The sequence below is a fragment of the Sciurus vulgaris genome (assembly GCF_902686455.1).
Source record: "Sciurus vulgaris genome assembly, chromosome: 12".
Classification (NCBI taxonomy): domain Eukaryota; kingdom Metazoa; phylum Chordata; class Mammalia; order Rodentia; family Sciuridae; genus Sciurus; species Sciurus vulgaris.
This window is the reverse complement of record NC_136473.1, coordinates 72288676-72313387: the sequence shown is the minus strand read 5'-3', so window position 1 is coordinate 72313387 and position 24712 is coordinate 72288676. Positions and strand designations below refer to the sequence as shown.

At 37.1% G+C, this 24712-nt stretch overlaps 1 protein-coding gene across 1 annotated transcript in view; it reads left to right on the top strand.

Annotated features, from left to right (window-relative positions):
• Positions 1-10277, top strand: part of DTL (denticleless E3 ubiquitin protein ligase homolog) — a 41762-nt gene extending 31485 nt beyond the window's left edge. The window contains exons 14-15 of the mRNA XM_079107131.1: positions 7069-7901; positions 9700-10277. Coding sequence (XP_078963257.1) covers positions 7069-7901; positions 9700-9798 — 932 coding nt within the window. The 3' untranslated portion in view covers positions 9799-10277. The remainder of the gene's footprint in view (positions 1-7068; positions 7902-9699) is intronic.
• Positions 10278-24712: the final 14435 nt, after the last annotated feature.

Here is a 24712-nt window from a genome sequence, read left to right as displayed (position 1 = left end):
ATTTATTTAGTCACCTATAGAATGCGGAACTAGACTTCAAGGGGTCTTTTGTTCTCTGTCTACCTTCCATAATATCTTTAAAAATGCTGTCTTGTTGTTTGCTTTCTCTTAAAATTCTTAAATTTTTATTTTATTAGTATTATAGTTTAATAAGAAAACTAATTCTACCAACACGAATAAGAAAAACAACAGGCAGTCCACAGACTGTCCACTCCATAATTTCCTTTTCCCAGAGACAACAACTTTAATATCTTTTAGCTGATTCTTTAATGTGTGTGTGTGTGTGTGTGTGTGTGTGTGTGTGTGTGTGTGTGTGTATTTATATATATGTCTATACCTCTAACAAATGTGCATTTCTACCTATTTTTTGCAGTTTTCAGTCTTAAATTTTGGCTAAAATAATAAAATTTTTGCTTAATGACTTCATTTTTACTTTGCTTTGGCCCACCACTATCAAACCTGCCCACTCCCATTCTCCTAATGTAGGGTCATACTTGTGATTAGCAAGATACAATTCATTTGTTTTTAATATATTCAGAGTTGTGCAGTCATCAACACAATCTAATTATAGAATATTTTCAACTCCCAAAATGAGGGTTCCAGTTTCTCCATATCCTTGCCAATACTTGTTACTATTCATCTTCTTTATTATATTCATTCTAGTGGGTATGAATTGGTGTCCCATTGTGGTTTTTATTTGCATTTTGTGGATGGTCAGTGATCTTGAGCATCTTTCCATGTGTTTATTGGACATATTTTCTTTGATGAGATGCCTTTGTAGATCTTTTGCCCATATTTTAATTGGGTCATTTGTCTCTATAATGCTGACATATAAACATTATTTATGTATTCTAGATATAATCTCACATCGTATAGTGATTTTAATATTTTGTGTTGTTCTTTGGGTTTCCTTTACTTTCTTGAGGGTTTCCTTTTTTTTTTTTTTTTAAGTCTAATTTATCTTTTTTTTTTTTTAAAGTCTAGTTTATCTTTTTTTTGTCACTTGTACTTTAGATGTTGTATCAAAGAATCAATTGCCTATTCCTAGGTCACAAAGACCTATTCCAATATTTTCTAGGGAATTTTTTTTTTTTTTTTTTTTTATAGTTTTAGGTCTGATACATTTTGAGTTTATCCTTGTGTATGGTGTGAAGTAGGGATCTAAGTCCATTCTTTTGCATGTGGATATCCATCATTTGTTCAACAGATTATTCTTTTCCTCATTGGATTGTCTCGACACCGTTGCCAAAAATCAATTGACCATGAATACGTGGGCTTATTTTTGAGCTCTGAATTGTTTTATTAACCTACATATCTAGCCTTATTCTTGTATTGCATTGTTTTGATTACTATAGCTTTGTAGGGGGTTATGAGATCTAGAAGTCTCTTTGAAATTTTTCTTTTTCAAGATTGCTTTGACTATTGTGGGGTTTTTTTCAATATAAATTTCAAGATCAGCTTGTTAGTTTCTGCGAAATATCCAGCTGGAATTTTGATAGGGATTATCTTGACTCTGTAGATCAGTTTTCAGAGTAGTGCCATCTTAACAATGTTAAGTCTTCTGATCCATGAACTTGGGTTACCTGTATCTACTAATCTACTACTTTATCTACTTCTATTTTGGACAATCCGAAAGAGAAAAATCTGAGGAAAATGCCACTAATATTCCCTCCCTCCACTCAACACTTAAGCACATTCCCTGCTATTTCTTGGTATTTTCCCCTCATTTTGCATATCTTTTTAACAGAACTGTGGTTTTACTGTATATTCATTTTGATTTCTTGAGACTTTTTTTTCACCAAATGATGTTTTATGTACTTCGTGTATTATCTTTTTGCAACACTACTTAAAATATCCTACATTTATTTTAAGTAATATAGCAATATTTTAAGTAGTGCTGCAAAAAGATAATACACAAAGTACATATTTTGTTTTCAATGTTTTGTTAAAAGTTGTTTTTTAACTTCCTGAATTTAGGGTCCCCTTTTCCTGTTAAAATAGTTCACCAGCAGTGGAAGTCCTATGTTAATAGCTATATGACCACTTTTAAAATTTATGATGAAAAGTATCTTGTCTTTAGCTGGGTATTTTTAGTATGTCATTAATTATTCTTAGTTTTAGTAACCAAGTCTCACAAAAAATGTTGCACAACCAAATTTAGACCATAATAACAATAATACTTAGCCATTATCGAGTCTTCACATAATTGTTCTATGGACTTGCTTGGATTATATCATTTAATTCTCAAAATAATTGAAACTGAAGATCAAGTTAGACTTTCCTCAAATCACTCAACTGTGAAGTTGTAGTAAAACCAGAGTTCAAACCCTTACAGTCAGATTCTAAAGTAGCTGCTTGGAACCACGCACTACTGCCTCCTTTAGGACCTACCAGAGAAAACCAAAGTTCAAGTTGAGACTAATCCAGGAGTTATGCCTTCAGTTCTCCATTTTAGGATGGTGGTTACACTGAAGAACACTATAGACCTGACGTGGGTGCCAAAGGCAGACACACTCACCATTTGACCTTCTAAGCAGCTTCCAGAAACAGACTGGCTGCTGCTAACCACATTGCCATTTTGAGAATTATGTTCCTCTGTTTTCCCAAGCTACTAATTGACACTCTAGTCCTTCATTGCTGTTCTCGGCTATATTATCTTCTCCTCTGGTATTTTAACACACTAACTGGAGGACTTTAGGTGCCAAGGCACAGCCTTTCTTCCCTCTACCCTACCTTTCACATCCAGTACCTGCTTTATCACTTCCTCTTCTTTCATTGTGGTTTAGTTGTAGATATCATAGCACTGTTAAAGCCAGTGGTCTCATTCTTGACTGGGCATCAGAACCATTTGTGAGATTTTTAAAAGTTTATATGTCCCCATTGATTGATTCATTAGGACTGGGGTAGAGGCCAAGTATTTTTATAAAGCTTCAAGTAAGTCTGTCTTGCAGTCAGGATTGAGAACCTCTAGTATAGGAATTATTGAATAACAAAGATGATTATCCTAATGTTAAAGGAAAGTAAATCATACCTGTTCTATCTTAAGTGCTTGCTGGAATCGTTTAAGTCAACAAGATAATTAAGAGACAGTTTTCCAATGCCTAGATGCTAACCCTTATCCTTCTCAGCAGTAATGAAATTTGACATTGTTTAATAATTCCTTTTTGGTAACTACAGGAGCACTGGGCCTAGCAATGAGTAAATTATCATTACTTCCCCCTCTTAGCTCATAATCTAGTCTAGGAGGCAGACACAAAAACTAGTACATTGCAAACATTTCTTCTAGTTGTATTACAGAAGGGTTCTGAGAACTCACTTCCTCTGAAGAGTAGAAAGAAGTTTGTGAACACTTCACAATGGAGTTAACATTATCATTAGAGCCTTTAAACATGAGAAGAATTTTTGCCTGGAAAAAGGGGCCAGGAAAACCACATGAACATAGACAGACGTCACAGTGCACAGCTTGTTGAGGAAGCAACAAGTAGTTGCCTGTAACAGGACCCTAAAATAGTATAATATGTGATAAGTTTGAAAAAGTAGGCTAAGGACAAATGACTAATCTTATAGAAAGAAGCTGCAAATTGATTATTAGCAATCTCTACAATTCCTCAAAGGAACTGGCTTTCAGGAAGCCTTTAGGGCACTAACTCAGTCTATGCTATATGTCTTCAGATCTCATACCTGGCTTAGAAGGGATTGATCCATTTAAATAGGTGAAAACTAAATGAGATGTCATTTTTAGGCCAGTATGGTGACATTTTATGTTCCTGTTAGAATGCAGCACATTTAGGTGTGCTTGTATGAACAGATAGAGAAAGAAAGTGCAGGTTGCAAAACATGTGCTACAGGGTTAATTAGGTTTTTGAAGATATTATATACATATAGCTTTGTATGTACCAATAACAAGCACAGAAAATTGTGAATCACACAAGAATATAAGAGTGAAATAAGAAGGTTGAAAAGAGAACTAAAAATTTCCTTTTTTAAAAATTCTCCATTTATAATGTTTAAATTTTCAATCTTTTATAATCTAGTTACTGTTTTAAAAATGTTCATATATGAATATACAGTCAGTTTGACTATATCATGTACAACCACAAGAATGGGAAATTATACTCCATGTATACATGATATATCCAAATACATTCTACTGTCATGTATAACTAAATATATATATATATATATATATATATATATATATATATTCTAAGAAAGAAAGAAAAAGAAGACCTTTTAAAATTGACCCAAAATTTTGCTGACCTTCAGAGTAAACAAAAATCTTTTCTTTGACCCCCCAGGGTCATAATATTCTGAAAAATGATGAAATGACCCAACTTTCCAACACATCAGATATCTGCTGGCCATTAGTAAACACTTCCAATATGTGCCATGCAAGTATTAGAAACTTAACTGATTTGTCCCTGTCCCTTTTCCTTCTCCCTGATCCTGCCTTAGAAATGATATATTGTAAGACCCATACTATTTTAGGACTTTTTGTCCTAAATGTACTCTTTGACCCATTTAAAGGGAACAATTGACTGTGGTAGCTGTGCAGTGGCTATTGACCTGCCCTGAGGAGTGTAGCAAATGAAAACTTCCTTTTCTACTGAAATGATAACTGTTACCAAGCTTTGGAACAGGAATGTGAGAACTATAACTAGAGGCTCCATGGATGTGTCACTGTTAAGAAGTCCTTTTGTGGCACATTTGACAAAATGAGGTTTTACAGTAATGATCTTCAATGAAGAATCAGGATTACTTTGGCTAGTTCTAAACATATGATTGATGAGGAAAGTTTTGGCAGTCATCAATTTGTAGAATTTCTCTGTCCCAAGGCAAGACTGCTCAAGTAGTGTAAAGCATAGGATAAAAAAGGATAATACACTGACTAAAGTTACTACTTGCAAATCTTTATTCCTGTAATTTTATATCAGCCTATCCTAAATTCTGTCGCATATAAATGCAGTTTAGTAATTAGACTCAATTAAATATCAGTTACAATTCACAGACTTTGTAATTGAGAAATAGATGTCATTTCTTGTTATTTGAAGACGGGAACACTACTTTAGAAATCTAGAAAGCTCAAGAAAGAAAATGAGAAAATAAAGTGTCATCTGTTGTAGAGTCTAATCATATTTGTAAGAATGTGCCCAAAGTACTTAAAGTTGTATGTAAACAAAGGAACAAGGACACATAGAGAAGAGACCTGTTCATTAAGTTTGATTTTGCTTAACAGATAGCAAGGATTGAGATTCTGAATGTTCTCTGGCATTCTTTGACTTATGGAAAATAATAATCATTTTTAAATTAAGCTTGGAGAGGAATCAAGATGACCTTAACAAGTAAGTGATGGAATTTCTTCTGGTGGAGATAAAAACTATCTTCATTCAACAGATATGGAAAGATGTCAGTTACAAATGATCTGCCCAAGTCACATAGTAAGTGATCATGCCAGCTTTTAGACCTGTGCATTTCTGTTGAAGAGCCCCTGTTCAGTGCCTCTTTGCCTGCATCAGTAAAGGGTATATACAAGAATACCATATGAAATTGAAATTTCACCAACAACCTGCCTTACTGTTGTAAGCACTCTTTTCAGTGCTTATTAATATGCTGTAGAGCACCTGTGCCTTATCATACTTTGTCACTATTAAATATGGTAATTAATGTGGGAAATTCAAGGTATATTTATAAGCAGGTTTGTCTTTATTTAAAAATGGGCAAAAGACCTGAATGAACATTTCTCAAAAGAAAACATGAATGATCAGCAGGTATATTTTAAAAATGCCCAATATCACTAACAATCAGGGAATATAGATTAAAATCACAATGACATCACCTCATACATGTTAGAATGACATCAAAAAGACAGAAAATAACAAGTATTGGTGAAGATATGGAGAAAAGGGAACCCTTTTACACTGTTGGTGAGAATGTAAATTAGTAAAGCTGTTTTATGGAAAACAGTATGGAGTTTTCTCAAAAAATTAAAAATAGAGCTATCATGATCCAGCAATTCCACTTCTGAGTATATAGCCAAAGGAAACGAGATCAGTGTGTGGAAGAGACATCTCTACTCACTCACTGCAGCATTATTCACAACAGTCAAGACAGAGAATCACCTAAATGTAATATATGGAATCAACCTAAATGTCTATCAACAAATGAATGGATAAAGGAAATGTGATACATATATATGATATATATAAACAATATATACTAACAGTGTTTACCTGTTCCCTGTTTATTTAGCCTTTAAAAGATGAAATTCTGTCTTTTGCAGCAATATGGATGAACTTGGAGGACATTAAGAGAAATAAGTCAGGCGCAAGTTAAAAAAAAAAAACAAAACTCACATGATCTCACTTATAGATGAGACCTAAGAATTTTGAATTCATGAGCCAGAGAATAGAATGGTGGTTACCAGGGGCTGGAAGGTGGGGAAGAGAAAAATGGGGAAATGTTGGTCAAAGGATACAAAATTTATATATAAATGAAAGAAATAAGTTCTGAAGTCTATTGTATACCATAGTGTCTACAGTTAATAATGTACTATGTTCGTGAAAATTGCTAAGAGAATATGCAAGGTGATGTGTTAATTATAATTAGCTTGATTACATCTTTCTATAGTATATATATCAAAATATCACAGTGTACTCCATAAATACATACAATAAAAAATACACTTAATAAAGACTCCTTCAAGAAAAGGTTACTAGGTAATATGTACATTGTGGTCTCATTTTTGTACAGAGATGTTGAGGTGTATAATATATATTATGTACACAAATATAGAAACAATACTAAAAATGGTTTATTTGGGCGATTTGAAATTTTTCTAATTTGTATTTTTCTGTAATTTGTAGATTTTTAAAAGTGTATGTTTTACAACAGGCTAATGTGCAGGGGCACGAAAGGAAAGTGCTAAAGGGATGTGTGTGGTAGGAATCAAGTGATACATATAACTTACTAGCAAATCAACCTTTGGATGATTAAGTGAGCTATAAATTCCTTGGTGAGAATATATAGCTTTTCACTTCTGATTTTCATGTTCCTCTCTTCATTTTTCAGTAACTGTAACGAGTAGCCAGAGTACTCCTGCCAAAGTCCCCAGAGTAAAGAGCAGTCCGTCTGTTTCCTCCCCATCATCCGCAGCTTGTGCTCCAAGTTGTGCTGGAGACCTTCCTCTTCCTTCAAATACTCCCACATTCTCTATTAAAACCCCTCCTGCCAAGAACCGTTCTCCCATTAGCAGAAGAGGCTCTGTCTCCTCTGTCTCTCCCAAGCCACTCTCCTCTTTCAAGATGTCAATTAGAAACTGGGTGACCCGAACACCTTCTTCATCACCACCCATCACTCCACCTGCTTCTGAAACAAAGATCACATCTCCAAGAAAAGCCCTCATTCCTGTGAGCCAGAAGTCATCCCAAGCAGATGCTTGCTCTGAGTCTAGAAATAGAGTGAAGAGGCGGCTAGACTCAAGCTGTCTGGAGAGTGTGAAACAAAAGTGTGTGAAGAGTTGCAATTGTGTGACTGAGCTTGATGGCCAAGTTGAAAATCTTCATTTGGATCTGTGCTGCCTTACTGGTAACCAGGAAGACCTTAGTAAGGACTCTGTAGGTTCTACCAAATCAAGCAAGATTGAAGGAGCTAGTACAAGTATCTCAGAACCTCCTTCTCCTGTCAGCCCTTATGCCACAGAAAGCTGTGGAACGCTGCCTCTTCCTTTGAGACCTTGCGGAGAAGGATCTGAAGTAGTAGGCAAAGAGAATAGCTCCCCAGAGAATAAAAACTGGTTGTTGGCCATGGCAGCCAAACGGAAGGCTGAGAATTCATCTCCACGAAGTCCATCATCCCAGACACCCAATTCCAGGAGACAGAGTGGAAAGACATCACCAGGCCCGGTAAGTGAGAAGTGATGGGAAGATAATATTTCCTAACTTGAAGGGGGGCCAGATACAGATCTCAAATCAAAATGCGAAAGCAAATTTATTCTTAGAATTGCCAAATTTGTCACATAAAAATACAGTACAAATTTTGCATGGGGCTTATTTATACTATAGATTTTTATGCCAAAAAATTATTTTTCTGAAATTAAAATATAACTGGGTGTGCTATATTATACCTTGCAATCCTATTTACTTCCATTAAGATCCCTCCTGTTAAGGTTTATACTCCTTAGTCTTCTTGCCTGATTCACTAAACCCACTTCCTTGTGCTCCAGGATATCAAATATCAATTCAGAAATCTCTCTCCTATTAGATAGTTATGCCATCTTTTTTTTTTTTTTAATCAATATAGATGTTATTCTTGGGAAAGTTGCCAACGTTCATAAGTAGATTTTCAGTTTGTAATTACATTTTATGATTTTTTTAAGGTGAAAATTTAGATATTTACAAAGCAATTAAAGTCAGAATCCTAGATTTTTATGACTTCTTCCCAATTTTTTTCCTGTTATCTTGACCCTACCGTTGTTCTTATTAGCACATATATCTACTCTTTTAAATATTCAGTGATGCAGTATAGTTTAACTTATCATTTTAGGACGCAAGTTTCATTGGTTGACCTAATATTTAAAATACATTATGTCAGTAACAGATACTATTGGCAGAACCTTGAAAAGCATATGAACTTAAAATAGTGGAGGTTGAAGAAGCTGTGAGCATTAAGCTAAGAGCACTAGTCAGAAGGAATATAAAATGCCTGCGAATTTGCAGTTTAAAGGGAGGTGGGCTAAGGTAGTTTCCATTGTGGTTTATGGTCTTTTGTTCTGTGTTAGGGTGGTGGTGAAAGGATGATAGAAATTCAGTCCAGGAATCAAGATCAGCAACATCTACCCTTTTAAAGGGTGGAAACTAAGTAATAAGAGTTCATATCCCCTACAAGTAATCGTGAAGCCTATGCTGTAACTTCAGAAAAAAAAACAAATTGGAAATATTTAAAAGACTACTTTTAATATGCAAACTTTAACCAAGATCTTGTTAAAGGAAATGGGAAGGAGGAAAAAGAGCTATGAGGAGTTTTTCTTCTTTCAAAGTTATGTCTATTCTTTGCTCCTAGCCAAAATTTCTATTGTTTTTCAAGGGAGTGGTCTCAGCTGTGTTTTAGCAGAAAGTAATTTCATGACAATTTATTTTTGTTTATATGTAAATCTAAAGACTTTTTAAGATAGTGTATTGATTTTAATTTTTTGAAGATATTTCTTTAAAACAATTTGGGCTAGGATTTGGTTCAGTGTAAAACACTTGCCTTATTTGTGCAATGTCCTGGGTTCAATGCCCAGCACCACAAAAAAAAAAAAAAAAAAAAAAAAACAATAATTTTTTTCTCTTTATGTAATGATAATATAGAATAGTCTGGTTTATAGGCTGCAGAGGCTGATTTACTCATTTATTTCAAAGAGTTTGGTAATTGTAACCATTTCAGCTCCTATTAGGAGACTTAACTAGTAACTATTTTCTGTTCAAATGAAAAAAAAAAGATCTATGCTTTTCTTGCATATTATCTATTAAAATTTTACTATTTCATTATAAATCAACCAAAAAAGACATTGCCATCAAAAGTATTGCCATCAAAAACTGGCTTATTAAAATAATCAAATTTCTAGCCATCTTAAATTAATATATTGTTAATGCTAATGTGCTGAGGTAACTCTGAATTTTATCCTAGGAAATCTCTGAAATCTAAATTTTTTTCTTCTAGGTCACTATTACTCCCAGCTCCATGCGGAAAATCTGTACATACTTCCATAGAAAGTCCCAAGATGACTTCTGTAGTCCTGAACACTCAACAGAATTATAGATTCTAATCTGAGTGAGTTAACTGAACTTGATTCCACTAAAACAAGATGCAAAGACATTGACTCCATAATTCTGATCTTTAAGAAAGATGCCATCCTTTCATTTTTTGAGAAAAATCTTTCAACTCTGAACAATGCACCTAGTCTGATTTTACTACCTAGTGTATATGCGGCTTCCTCAGAGTAAGTGCTGTGTTTAAATTTCATAAAGTAAATTTGTCATTCTGTAGCATTTTGAATGAATAGTCTTTACTTTTTAAATTATGCATCTTTTCTACAAAAATAACATCCCAACTTACGGAGGCACAAAACAGGACATGTCTCTTGTTATCCTGAAATTTCCTTGCATAGTAGAAAGTGCCTGGCAGCCACAGCACAAGGCCTATGAGGGCCAACTGCTGAATAACTCTATGGAATCTCCCTGGATCTGTCCTGCCTCAAAAAAGTATACTTTTATTTGAAATATATAATCTTTTCACTATGCTTTTGTGGTTTTCTTTAAATATATGTAAAAGTATGATATTCAGATAAATACATCTATATTGGCTAAGTGTTTTTAAAAAAGTCTTTATGTAAATGCAGTGATAAATGTCAACTCTTTGAAAAAAATATGAGAACAAATAGGAAACTGGGTTCATCTTTTTTCTCCCAAATATATCTACCATGTGAGACTTAGGTTTCCCAAATTTTTCCAAGCAACTTATGTTATCACCCAATATCACTTTCTATAGTTTATAATTTTCACCATTTAAATAAAAGAAGATGTTTTATAAAATCAGTAATCATACACTAAATCTGATATACATCAGATTTTAAGGTGATAATTTCTTACTGATATTTTTATAAAATATGATAGTGCTGAACTAAAAATCCAGAACCTGAAGAATGAAACTTCTCTCTTCATGTTCATAAAAACAATAGCCTTTCAGTATTGCCCTGAGCCAAAAAAAAAAAAAACAAAAACTTGGAACTTCCTCTAGATATTTAGTATAGAGAATGTATCAACTGACTATAAATAATAAGCAAAATATCCTTAACATCTCTCCCCTTAAAACAATTGTACATCATTTATTTTGAAGTGGACCATCATTTTACATTTTTCCACTTTGTAACCTCGTGGAAAGTTTTATGAATTTAGTCTGTACTTGGAAGGGATTCTCCTTCCAGTTACTAAACGATTCATTTTATTAGTATCCCAGAGGACTGTATAGACTTGATTCTATTTTTGTCATGATTTTAAAAACTATTCTTAATGTAAACTTTTTGATTCTTTTGACATTGTAAATTAAGCTTTTAATAACCAGGACCACATAGTTAAGTATAGATTCTCCATGGAAAAAGTGAAGAGCAGTCATAGTAAAGGGAAGTCAAAACCAAGCACACCATAGCCTTAACTGATTATTTAGGCACTCTACTTATATTGGTGTTTGATTTTTGAGTGTTAGGAAGATATTATTTATGACCAGTGCCTGCCAGTGCTAACTCTCTTGCTTTGAATACCATGTGGTGGGTGGAGGAAAATCCATGAAAATGGATCAGTAAAGTAGATCATTTTGTTTGTGTCTCTGCACATCTTCTGGCAGCACTATGGAGTGAAATTGGGGTGAATGTGGCTGTCAGAAATTGCCAAGAGCCTTCTGGGTGTAACATGTCCCACTTGGAAAACTAGTACTTCAAATGGGTGCCAAAGGTTAAATGCAATGAGATAATAATTATCCCTGCCTGTGTCAGTGTCAGGCTTTGAGCTTATCCTGAATAATAAAGCCTTTTACTTTATCTGATAGCCTTTTCTGAACTTTTTACAGAAAACTAAAGTCCACATCAAAGAACTGTAGTAGTAATCAAGAATCCCTTCTACTTGTTCATTGAATAAAATTTGTTCATTTCCAAGGAGATAATGCAGTTCAAACTGAAAGAGGTTTTAATGAAATACATCTTGCTTTGACAGATGATGAATGTTTAAGATGGCTTGGATTACTTGGTAAAGGAGGTTGGGATGATGTAGTTCTTTTCCTAAACAAGTATTTCCAGCCCAAACTTTTCCATTTGAACCCAATCCAAGCACTATTACTGTGATGCTGAATTAGAGTTTCTTTTTGGTTATTCAACACAGGCCCCTAACTTGTGAAGGTTAGCTAGCCCCTTAAAATGTCTCTTTTATTCTGGGCTGCATATTTAAGATAATGAATCAAGACCACTTGTAGCTACCCTTCTGTTGGGGATTGAGAGGGTTTAGCTGGCCACACCCATAGCCATCCCTAATATCTTAAAATTGCACTGAGACTTTTGGGATACCATTAATAGGAGGGATTTTTTAAAACTAACTGCAATATGGATAAGTAGAGCCCACTTTTAAGTTGCATATGTGTGTGTTGCTTTAACCCACAGCTTAAAGTTAGCCTATTGGCCATGTACTTACATGGTCATTTACATAGGTCATATGTTTGTTGGACATCTGTTTGAGAGCTTATCATAGCAGACACATACTGTATGTCTGTTTTGCTGCTTTTCCTAGTCTCAAGAGGGTCTGATTTCCTTTTACACTCCTTTTAAAGGAAAGGGCAACTAGTCTCACAGTTCCACAACTAGATAGTGTAGGCAACATTTTACAAATGTGTCTGGACTGGGTGAGAACATCGTACTGGAAAGACTAAGTTGATGTCCTCGATAGTAATTCAGCACAGGTGACTTCTGCTTTATAATTCTGTACTAAGTGCCAAATGTAGACCCATTTGAGCTATTGCATGTCAGTAGATCTTACTGCTTTTCATATGGGAATTGTTTGCTTGCCTTACATTTGGATCATGCCACATTACTGATTAACCAGTTTATTCATAAAATCCTTGGAATTTATGGAAAACCTGCATTATGCATCAGTTCTTTAAGTACATTGGTTAGAAGTTATAGGCAGACCAGACAATATTTTATTGAACTTGAGGTGAATTAAATCTGTACTAGATCCGTTGCTGGGAATACGAGCTTAACTGGTTATACAGTAACCATTTTGTTGTCTTAAGTGATAGAAAAAACTTTTTATTTGTGAGCTATGTTTGAATGCATACTAAAAAGCATAGTAGTTTTTAAGGAATGATGTGAGGTAAATTCAACCTTTAAAACATTACCTGAGCATGTTAAGAAGTTTGTGTATATCAGTTTCCCTATAGCAAACATGTGCCACACAAATGATATTATATGATTAAAGAATTGGTTTGTTTGATCCTAAAAGCTCACCCCTCTCCCCTCCCTGCTAAGCCAGGAAAGATTTCAAGCATATATCATAAGGTTCTTTATTTTTAATTTCAGAGCTTTAATATTCCATTTATTCTTTATTTCTCTTTAATTTTCTTAACTTGCCACATGCCCCTTTCTATCTTGACATTCTAAATAATTTGTATTCAAACCATTTTTTGGAATATGAATAGCAGTAGCACATTTCAAAATGCCTTTGATTGAAAGAGGTTCAGTTCAGCCAACATTTATTTATTCATCACCTGGGTGCCAAGCCCTGTATTTGACACCTGGTCTGCAAAGAGTTCTTCCCTTTCGGTTGTTGAAGGAGTCACTTTGTCTATAGCACTTCAATAAGAAAAAGTCAGCATTTAGGAGAAACAGAGATCAGCTTTTTAAGTCACTTGAATGAAGTTGTTCGTGAGCAGCTATTAAGTAGTGAGTGCTATTTTAGGTGCAAGTCTATTCCCTCCAGGAACTTATTCAGCTGCTGCTTAGAGCACCTATAATTTTTCAAAGTGTTATGGTTTGGATTTTAAATGTTCCCTTAAGGCCAAGTATTGAAGACTTTGTCCCCAAGTTGACACTATTTTGGAAGGTGACCAAATCTTCAGGAGGTAGGGCCTACTGGAAGGAAGTTAGGTCATTGGGGGAAAGATGATTTTGGGACCCCAACCCCTTCCTATATCACTTCCTGATCACCATGAAGTGAGCAGTTTCCTATACCATGCACTACTGCCATGATTTCTCTTGCCACCCTAGGCCCAAAAGCAGTGGGCCCAAGAGAACTTGGATCAAAATATCTAAAACCGTGAACCAAAATAAACTCTCTAAGATGATTTATTTCAGGTATTTTGTCACGGCAACAAAGCTGAAAGTAAAATGTTTTTCTCATACATGTTTTTATTATATTCTTCACAACATTTTAACTGTTAAAACACATGATAGAGCCTAGCTATGAATCCAAACCCTGATTGTGCCCTTAGGCAAGTTACTATTACCTCTCTGTGCATCAGTTTACTGTTTATTACATGTGGTTATTACATGTAAAGCTTTTAAGATAGTGGCTGGCACATAATAGCTAACCTTTACTGAATATTTACCGTTAGCTGTTGTAAGGTAAACTAGGGAGGGCAGGAGTTTCTGCTTAATACCTGAACATAAAGGTTTAAGTAACTCATTCCTATTCATTTTCACCAGAGCTACAGTCTGAAAAGGTATGGGAACTAAATCAGAGTCACCTGGGAAGCTTTTCTTTTTTTAAACATAGTATGCCTGGATCTCCCAGTCCCAACACTTTTCAAAAGAAGTAGTGGGGCAGGGGGAACATACAAAAACAGTACTCCAGTTCCCCAGGTGTTTGAGATTCAAGACTTCATCATGCCAGGTACACGTGAAAATTAATGGAGATAATCTCATGTGGCCTGCAGCAACTGTTTAAAGAGGCTATAATCTGCGAATCTGTATCCTGGAGTCTTGACCAAGCAAATGCCTTTGCTCACAAAACCCACCCTCCCATTTCCTGACTGCTACCTCCAGCTCTGTTACATTGTTGCTAATGTGATCACCTTTAGAAAGGAAGCAGCAGCTGTGGTCTTTAAAGCCAAGTCTTGATCACCTGTTAGGTTTTTGTCCTGTCTAGCCAGTGAGCAAGCAAATAAAATAAAAAATAAAGCTCAAAACAGGCCACCTTACTTTGTTAGTATCTCTGATTTTGTAGGATTCATAAGAAGATTTAAATATGTAGTTGAAGCCAGGCATAGTAGTGCACCTTCTGTAATCTTAGCTACTCCAGAGTTTGAGGCAAGAGGATCGCCAGTTCAAGGCCAGCCTGGGCACTTTAGCATGACCCTGTCTCAAAAAGGGCTGGAGATATAGCTCAGAGGTAGAGCTGTTGCCTGGCAAGAATGAGTCTCTGGATTCCATCCCCAGAACTACCACCAAAAACATTTTTTAATTAGTTGAGGAATATTGGGTAGACTGGATCCTTTGATCTCATTTGGTGGGATTCTTTCTTGGGCTTTTCTTGTTATAATGGTAATAGGTATTATCTGATTCATCAAATAATACTTGTTACGATTGTCACATCATTGCCAAAATACCAGCCATGAAAGTTTCTTTGACAGTTTGGTGGACAAATCCAACATTGGGGTTTCAGTTGGCATCTGAGTATCAAATTTGGGCTGCCACTAATACTATTCAAGACCCTGGTTTCCAATTTACAGGAACTTCCAGAATGTGGCATCCTCTTATTAGGAGATGGCATCTGCTTTTCTGCAAATAGCCTTGCCACCTGAATCTCCTTCATGAATTTGTGCCAAAGTAGAAAATGTTACAGACTGTTTTATTTTGTTTTTGTTTTTGTTTTTCTGTTGAAAGCTTTGCTTATTTTTAAAGTCAAGGTCTAAAAGTCATACCAATCAGCCCATTTCTTTAGCAACATGTTACCAGATGATGTTACTGAAACAAACAAAAAACCATCTGGCTTTGCTCTGTTGACATGGAGTTAGCAAATATTGTCAGACTGCATCACTCAATAATACTTCAGCACCACTCTTAATTTTCTACTTTTGCCCGCCCTCTGCAATATGCTCAAACACTCCAAGAATTATTTAAAAAGAAGCATAATAAGATTTATTAAATGTGACTGTAAAGTACCTTACTCTAGTGGTTCAAAAACTGAAAAAATTAAAACCCAGTGGTCATTGGCACTTCTATAATGGGTCTAAATTCACACCAACTATTAATGTGAAATTGGAAATGCCACTGCCTCAAAAGCCTTCTTGGATTTAGATAGCTTTATTAGGCAGTAGACTCAGAGTCCAAAAATCCATGTCTTGACTAGAGCCAGGTACGGTGGCACATACCTGTAATCCAAGTGACTCAGGAGGCTGAGGCAAGAAGATCACAAGCTTGAGGCCAGCCTCAACAACTTAGCGAGATATTGCCCAATTTAGTGAAACCCTGTTCCAAAATTTAAAAAAAGAATTGGGTATGTTTCTCAGTGGTGAAGTATCCTTGGGTTCAATCCCAAGTACCCAAAAGAAAAAGAATAAAAGATGTTGGCTAGAAGACAAGAAGAAATAAACATTAATAACTTAAGGGGATTGTGTTAAACACTTCTCCCTAATTATATAATAAATTTCAGCCTTAAAGTGTTGTACCTATAATAATCTGACTTTGGAAAACTATCTCCTAAAACAAAGAAATTAAGGTGACAAAGTCTCGAATTGTACATGGAGAGCTTGTAGGGTAAGAAAAATTAGAATTTTTTTTTGATGATTAGGAACTATGGTTTTCTGTTTCAGCCAACTCTTCTGTACAATGAATTGTACGAAGAGAAACTGCTGTTTAGAACGACTTGTGATTTGGGTTATCGTGTGGTATCATCCTCTTGCCTCCTACATACTTTGACAGCATTTCAAATCACATTCACTTTCTCCTTTGTGTCATTTTGACCACTGAACTCAGTTGAGTAATGTGTGAAACCAGGGTTTGATTTGCACGTCGACCAATTATTTCATGAATAATTATTTCATTCTGTGTATTCTGTGGCTACAGGCATCATCTCACATGCCTTCCCTAGCTAGCCACCCCCACCCCAAAGGAGGGGTGAACTGAGTGTTTAGTCCCAGTGTTAGCACTAGGGATACAGAGTCATGATATATAGCATTGCTACACAACCTGAAGTCTTCCCTGTTCCCTGAAGGCTGCCTGTTCTTTCCTCTTCCTGCCTAAATACCAAATTTATTATTTTTTTTGTGGAGGGGTGGGTACAATACTGGGGATTTAACCTAGAGCCTTCTTTTGTGTGCCAGGCAAACACTCCCCCACTGAACTATATCCCCAGCCTTTTTACATTTCTTAATTTTGAAACAGGGTCTTATTCAGTTGCCCATGCTAGCTTCAAACTTGGCAATCCTCCTGCCTCAGCTTCTCAAATAGCTGTAATTACAGGTATGTACCACCACACTTGGCTTTATGAAACGCCTATAATCAAAGTTATAGATTGTTTGATATAGTGCACACAACAGCCCTGTAAATGGGTATAATTATCCCCGCTTTTCATGGATAAGTAAACTAAAACACAAGTTAAATAACTTCCCCAAGGACACAGTAAGTGAGAGTTTGTAGATTTGGTCTGACTCAAAAGCCCACAGTCCTAATTCCCATTCTATATTGCCTCCCAGGAAGAGGCCTGATCCCAGCCCTGCATCAATCTAAGATGTATTTTTCATTCTGTGATATATTCAAAAGAGAACTTGGCCTGATGTGGTGGTACACATCTGTAATCTCAGCTACTTGGGAAGCTGAGGCAAAAGAATCCCAAGTTCAAGGCCAACCTCATCAACTTAGCAAGACCCTGTCTCAATAAGGATGTCATTCAACAGCAAAGCACCCCTGGGTTCATTCCCTAGAACCATGAGAGAAAAAGAGAATGCTCAAAATGTTACAAATTCATTTCCTACTTGAGTATTATGTGAAAAAAATTTTCTCCTTGGGAGAGGAAATCATGTTAACTACAGGAAAAAAGGGATATGCAGGACTAGAAGCTGGAATCAGTACTGATAACATGTTATAGGAGCACAAGATGATTAAAAAACACAAGTAAAAGAAAAAGGTGCAAAAGCTCAGAAATTCAAGTTCTTTAAGGCCCATGCCCTGGGATACATGTGTAAGGATGTTCAGGCTGGCCTCAAACCTGCAATCCTGCCTCAGGCTCCCGAATCTCAGGGATTATAGGCATGTGCCACAGTGCCCAGCATCCTTCCCCACTCGTATCTTCTTTCTCCTCTCAAAGTCTGCCATCAAATCGGGGTAGAAATGGGCCATAGAAATCAAATTCTTGTTTTAAAGATGCAATAACAGGCCTGGGGGAAGTTGACCAATTTGTTCAGAGTCACAAAAGTAGATAATGACCAAGTGCATTCTGGTATCCCATACTTTTTACATGCCAGTCCTGATCTATTAACTATTCTCCTAATACTTGACTATCCTGCCTTTGTTCAGGTGCTTCCTCTGCCTGGAATAGTTTTCCCACTGTATGCCTTTAAAGTCCTCTTTCTTAAGATCCAGTTCAGACCTTCCCCTACTTCCCATAGGAAGTAGCCACAAGTTTTCCTAATTAAGCTTTTCTTCCACTCGGTCCCATAAGTGCCTTGTTTAAACACTATAATGAAGGCTAGAGTATGGCTCAGTGGTAGAGCATTTGTCTAGAATGAGGGAGGTCCCAGGTTTGATCTCCAACATCACAAAATAATAAAAAGAAGTTATAGAATCATAGGCATAAAATCTAATTTTAATTCAAAGGTATAAATGACTAATATGCTCATGTATTGAAATGTACTATAGTAGTAAGAATCACAAGTGATTTATTAATTTCATTTTATTTCTGTATTTTCCAGATTTTCTACAAGGATCATATATTTGTTTTTTTTTATTTAAAAAAATACAAAGTAGTTTTTGTTGCGAGGAGAAGGGTTACTTGTTTCTCAGAAGCAGGAAGAAAGAGCAAAGATACAAAGAAACTATTTTTTCTAAGATAAAAAAATTCAAATTATGCTATGTACATATATAAATATACAACAATGAATGCCACCTTTATATATATCTATAACGCATCAGTTTAAAAAATCAATAAATGGAAGGCCAATAGAATAGAGGAAGGAGAACATGGGAAGAGAGAAGGGAAGGAAAAGTGGATTGAAATGGAGCACATTATATTCCACACACGTATGAGTATGTCAAAATGAACCCCCCTTTTATGTATAACTAAAATGCGTGAATAAAAACACTTGAAAGAGTGCACAAATAAATGTGTGTTTAAAACAGTATAGAGAATATTCTCTATATATTAGAGCTGGGGCATGGTGGTTCACACCTGTAATACTAACTACTCAGGAGTCTAAGGCAGGAGAATCAAGTTCAAGGTCAGCCCGAGCAACTTCAGAGAGTCTCTGCAACAAAATAAAAATTAAAAGAATTGGGAATGTAGTTCAGTTGTAGAGCATCACTAAGTTCAATCCTCAGTACCTAAAAAGAAAACACACACACACACACACACACACACACACACACATATATGAAAGACTCTTTTGTCTTATTTTGTCTTATAGAGAATGTTATATTGAGTAGTTTAAAATAGTATGTGATGTTATATTATAGAAAATACAATACATAAAATACATTTCCAACTATTTTATAATAGTTTCCAAGCAATATAATTACTGACAAAAATTCTGACAAAGGCTATTGCCTTAGAAGTGCCAACTCATTTTTCAGATAGTTGTAGTGTGTAAATGAGAAAATTTTGATAGAGATAAGAAAAGTCAAAGGTATTCACCCAAAAAGGAAAACTTGAAGTCATCTGAAGAAAATGAATAAACAAGGATATGTATTCAAGTAAGAGAAGGAAAAGGAGCAAATATTTAGGATGCCTAGTATGTGCCAGACTGTATACATCTAAGCTCTTTAATAAAACAACCCTCAGGGACTGGGGATGTAGGTCAGAGGCACACTACTTGCCTAGCATGCACAAAAATCTGGGTTTGATCCCCAGCACCATGGAAAAGACAAAAACAAACCCACTACCCTATCATGGGAATTATTATTCTCTTTTTATAGATGAAATTAAACTTCTTTGAGTTTAAATCATTTGCCAATGGAAGCTACTAAATGACAAAGAAGGTATTTAAGTTCTGTCCTACACAGCCAGTTCACATGGAAATGGCTTTAAATAAACCGGAAGAGAATTGCAGTGATGTCTCCCTTCCCAGGTAAGTGGGACCTGGAACGCTGCTGCCTCGCTCAACAGTTGGAGGGTTCTAGAGTTATGATGCAGAAAGTCCTGAGGGAAGCTCAGCTGGGAGCTGATTCAATTGAACCACAAGGAAGAGGACGATGAAGGATGCCCTGAGGTTCCTGAAGCCTACCAGGACTTCTGAAGAATTACTCTGTGATCCAAATTGACCAGAAATAATAGAAGTGAAATATATGTACATACAATTAGGAAAGAAAAAGGGACAATTTGAAAAATTACTGAGCCAAATGCAGTGGCACATGCCTATAATTCCAGCTACTCAGGAGTCTGAGACAGGAGAATCACAATTTTGAGACCAGATTGGGTAATTTAGTGAGACCCTATCTCAAAATAAAAAGGGCTGGAGATGTAGCTCAGTGGTAAAGCATTTGCTTGGCATGTGGGAGGGCCTTGGGTTCCGTGCCTAGGACCAAAAAAGAAAGAGTGCTGAGCTGCTCTGAAAAAATAATACCACAGAGTTGTGATGATGAGACATAGTACAGGGTCTCACCCAGATTTCCTAATCTTGACTTTGCCATACCCTGATTCTATGACCTGGTACAAATTTCTTAATCTCTTTGAACCCCAGTGTCATGGAAAAATGTGAAAGGTAACACCATAGTCTCCCCTCATCCATAGGGAATATACACCATGACCTAAGTGAATGCCCATATTACCGAACCCTGTGTATGGTTTCCTGTACACCTGTGCCTGTGATAAAATCTATAAGGTAGTCACAGTAGGAGATTAACAACAATAGCTAATAATCAATAATTATGAGTAATACTGAAATAAAAGTTATTCAAAACTTATGGATTATTTTTTTCTGAAATTTTCCACTTAATATTTTTTAGACAGTAGCAGTTGACAACTGAAACTGCAGAAAATGAAACTACTGATAAGGGGGGACTACTGTCACAGTACTTTCTTGTTATCAGAGGACTTAATGAATTGATCTGTATAAAGTACCTAGACATGTGCCAGGCATGTAGTTTTAACTTTTCATAATTACTCTGGGGTGCTAAAATCCCTATCTTAAAGAGCAAACAATGGGGAAAAGAGCCAGACACATGTGGTATTAATGGAATGATTCCTCAAGGACTGAGGCATCACAGCTTGTACATTTCCAGCCTAGCTCAGGAATCTGGGAGCACAGCCAGAGGAAACGGGGCACCCAAGGTAGGAAGTCACCAAGGAGGGACCAAGGGAAGAGTGAAAGCATGTGGGGTCCATGGCAAGCCAAGGGGTCCCAACTTGGGAGATTCAACTAGAAATTCCAGGAAGAAAAAGAAGGTGAGGAATAGGAGGTACCTGAGGCAGACAGGTTAAAAAAAAAAAAAATTAAGTGGGTTATGGTGAGAGTAGGAATATGAGAATTTGAGATGATGGCATGGGCCATCTGATGCCCGTGTCCAAAATATATTCATCACAGTGAGTGACAGGTTGGGCAGAATTTTGGGTCATTTGCAGTTTTAAAAAATAGTCAATATGAGGTCAGTGTCTGAGAAGGGTCAAAAAGAGGTAGCAGGGAATAAAGTGGCCATGAAAGCTGTGAGTCGGTGAATTAAGTTACTGAGGAGGGCAAGAAGATGGACTAGAAACCAGGGGACGGTTGAGTGGACAGGGATGGCAAAGTAATGGAATGGTGTGCTGAAGAACAGGGTGGAGAAGCAAGGGTACGGAGAAGTGACAGAAGAGTGGAGCACCCTGGCAGAGATCCTGACCTGAAGAACGAGAAAGCCAGCAGGGCAGGCCAGGCCAGGTTTTCCTTTAGGATGAGAAGTTGAAAGGAATGTGTGGTGAAAGGAGGTAAGGAGGGTGTTCACCAGACAGCAGGGGTTCTGCAACTCAGGGGCATGGAGAACCTGCAAAAGCCCAGAGAGGGTTACTGAGGAAGTGCTGTCCTGATAACAGGATACTGCCCTTCTAGGGAGTGGGAGGCCAGGTCATGTCCCCAACAGCCCTGCCTGCGCCCCCACAACTGCAGTACTGAGGGTGCATTTACAGGACCCTGCCCCAGGAAGGATCCAGGGCCTCCTGAGTCAGTTCAGGGCCCTACTTCTGCATTCAGGCTGCTGAGTAATGGTTCTGAAGACATTGCCAACGGTGCCCAGGGCACAAGGGGAAAGTGAGAAGTAGGGCTTGGCACCTTATTTTGGGAGCTGTCGTCAAAGGCACAGCTCTCCAGTTCTGTGTGCCTGATCCTTGGCGACAGCTTTCACTGGCTGCCCAGATGACCAGCCCTGTGGGCACTTGCAGAGATGCCCAGAGAGGCAGACCCTGAGAGAAAGGAAATGGGATTCTGAGTCCTTTCTTCCTGAAAGAGACTCACCCAGTCAGTCTACATGGTCATCTCAGCTGGACTAGTTCCTCAACCAGAAGTTCCCTGGGAGTTAACCCTGCTTTCTCTGTTCACATGTTCTTTTAAAATTACTATAAAATGACAAAGACATGCAAATATTGTTCCAAACCCAAGATGTGGTGTGTTATTTGAGCTAGAATATACTGCGAGCTGCTTTCCAAAGGCAGAGATGCCACAGTACTCTTCCAACCAATCCCCTGTGTGTCCCCAGTGATGCACATGTGTCTGCTGGCTGTGGCTAGGGCTCAGTCTACTGTAAAAACAGTAGACACTAGTCGTCCCATATACAAAGGTCAAACCTGTGACCATGAGCATTGCTCTGGAAGTTAGCTAACTGACCCTGAAAACCTTAAGGAAAAATCTTTGGATTAATTTCTGCTGAACTGATAGATTTGAAGACTCTGCCCTGAAGATATTCATGACTTGGATAGTAGGTCTGCTTGCGTTAACCCCCCAATCTTCCTTAGACCTATTCAGGTCCCTCAAGTCTGACCTCTGAGTCTCCATTAATATCTTAATTTCCTATGTACCACCTTCCTCTTGTTAAAAAGTAAATCCTACAAATTCTTTGGGATTTCTTCTTAGGAGTTCAATTTCTTATATTAAATACCATTATGAGATAAGGGAATTGGGATCCAGAAGAATTAAGTGGTTTGCACTGAATTGTCATAAGAACTCTGCATCATAGCAGTGATTAGAGCCTACCAGAGTCTCTACCTCTATAGCTGGTCACCCTATACTTGTTTGTCTCTGGTTTGTGCCCGTTGAAAACTCAAATCATTAATGGCTATAGATATGGGCCCCTTCTCTGTGACAGTCTGGGACATCACTCCATCAAGGAAGTGAACACCATTATACCAGGGGAACTTTCTAACTTACCTTACTATGGTAATCCCAACTGGGTGAAATTCTATTCAGCTGAAGATTCAAAGATTACTGTGCTGCTGCCAGGGCTTCTGATGTTTTTCTCTGCAGTTGACCCATCAGGAAGGTTTCAGACTCACCCTTCCTGACTAGTTAATTTACAGAAATGCTTAGACGTTTGTTCCGAATTGCATTCGTTCTCCATTATTCAAACTGGGCCTTATTCATCAGATAAAGTGCAATGGTGTTGGGAGCATAAGTTTCTCCATTTATCCTCTAAAATGCTCAGAGGGTTCTTTTCTATTTAGGGGTTATCCATATTTTTAAAAATCTTTGAGATCTAGGAACACACCAGAAAAAGTCACTCTTTAAATGTCTTCATTTAAACATAGAATGTTGCTTGTAAATGTGTGGAGAGGGGGCTGGGGATGTAGCTTGATGGCAGAGCGCCTGACCAGCATGAGCCCAATCCTGGAGTCAATCCCTAGTACTGTGAACACAAAAACACAAGAGGGGCTGCAGTTGGCTATGAAGCCAAATGGTGGGTGATCCCTGGGGTGATTCCTGCAATTAGGGTGCCTGACTCAAACGACCACAAACCAGTGCAGCTCCAGCACAGTGCTGCTAGGACAAGGAGCTTGGTCCCTACGAGGTTGAACTAACTGTGCACATCCACTCTCATCTCAGAACCACAGAATAATCTCAAAATTTCAGATCTGGAAAGAGGTTTAGCATGTGCCCAGTTCAACTTCCTCTTTTTACAGATTAAATAGATGAGAGAGAGAGAGAGAGAGAGAGAGAGAATTAGTCATTTACTTGAGGTCATATGGAGCCAGGCATAGAACCCAGATCAAACCACATAATACAAAGGTGCATAGTCTTTTAATGGTGAATCAGGAATATCAAGTATATACATGGAGGAAGGCATGTGATTATAATACCCCCATTTTTAAAGAAATGAACCTGAATTATGTGAATGTATATCACACATTTATTCATTTATCAAAAAAACAATGTCCACTAAGTGCCAGACACTGTGCCAAGTACTGTTTACCATAAGGCCTGAGCTTCTCTTAACACATTATTAACAAGCACAGACACAAAAGTTGTGCCAGCATCCCCTTTGATAGCACTGTATATTTATCTACTTACACATAGATCAATTCAGATGCTGGCCACACTCAGAACTCAGGCATGGCTTCAAGGTCCCTTCATGTCATGAACTGAGTTAGAGAAAGACAGTTTTAAGGTCCTGTATCATGTACAGTCAGTTCAATTCCAGACTCATCTTGGGTGAGCATGTGACTCTGCAATAGAGCGACTCTAAAAAGTTTGGGTAATAACTAAAACCAAACAACTAAACAACAAAGGAAGCAGAAGCCCCCACACTAACTGCAGATAGAATTAACTCTTTTATATACCTCAGGCAAGCTCCAGGTCCTGATCTGGTCCTACCCTCTTGCTCCTCCTTGTATTTTGCCGCTTGCCGCTTGCCATCTGCCGCCAACCAGTGGAACAAACGACACGTACTCTTCAGAAGTTCATGAAGCAGCTTCCACTTTATTCGGATAACACCCTCAATATATAAGCAGTCTCATGCATAAGCAATTATAATCAGATATGTCCATCCAATCCTATTAAAGGTCAAGCGATCATGAGCTCA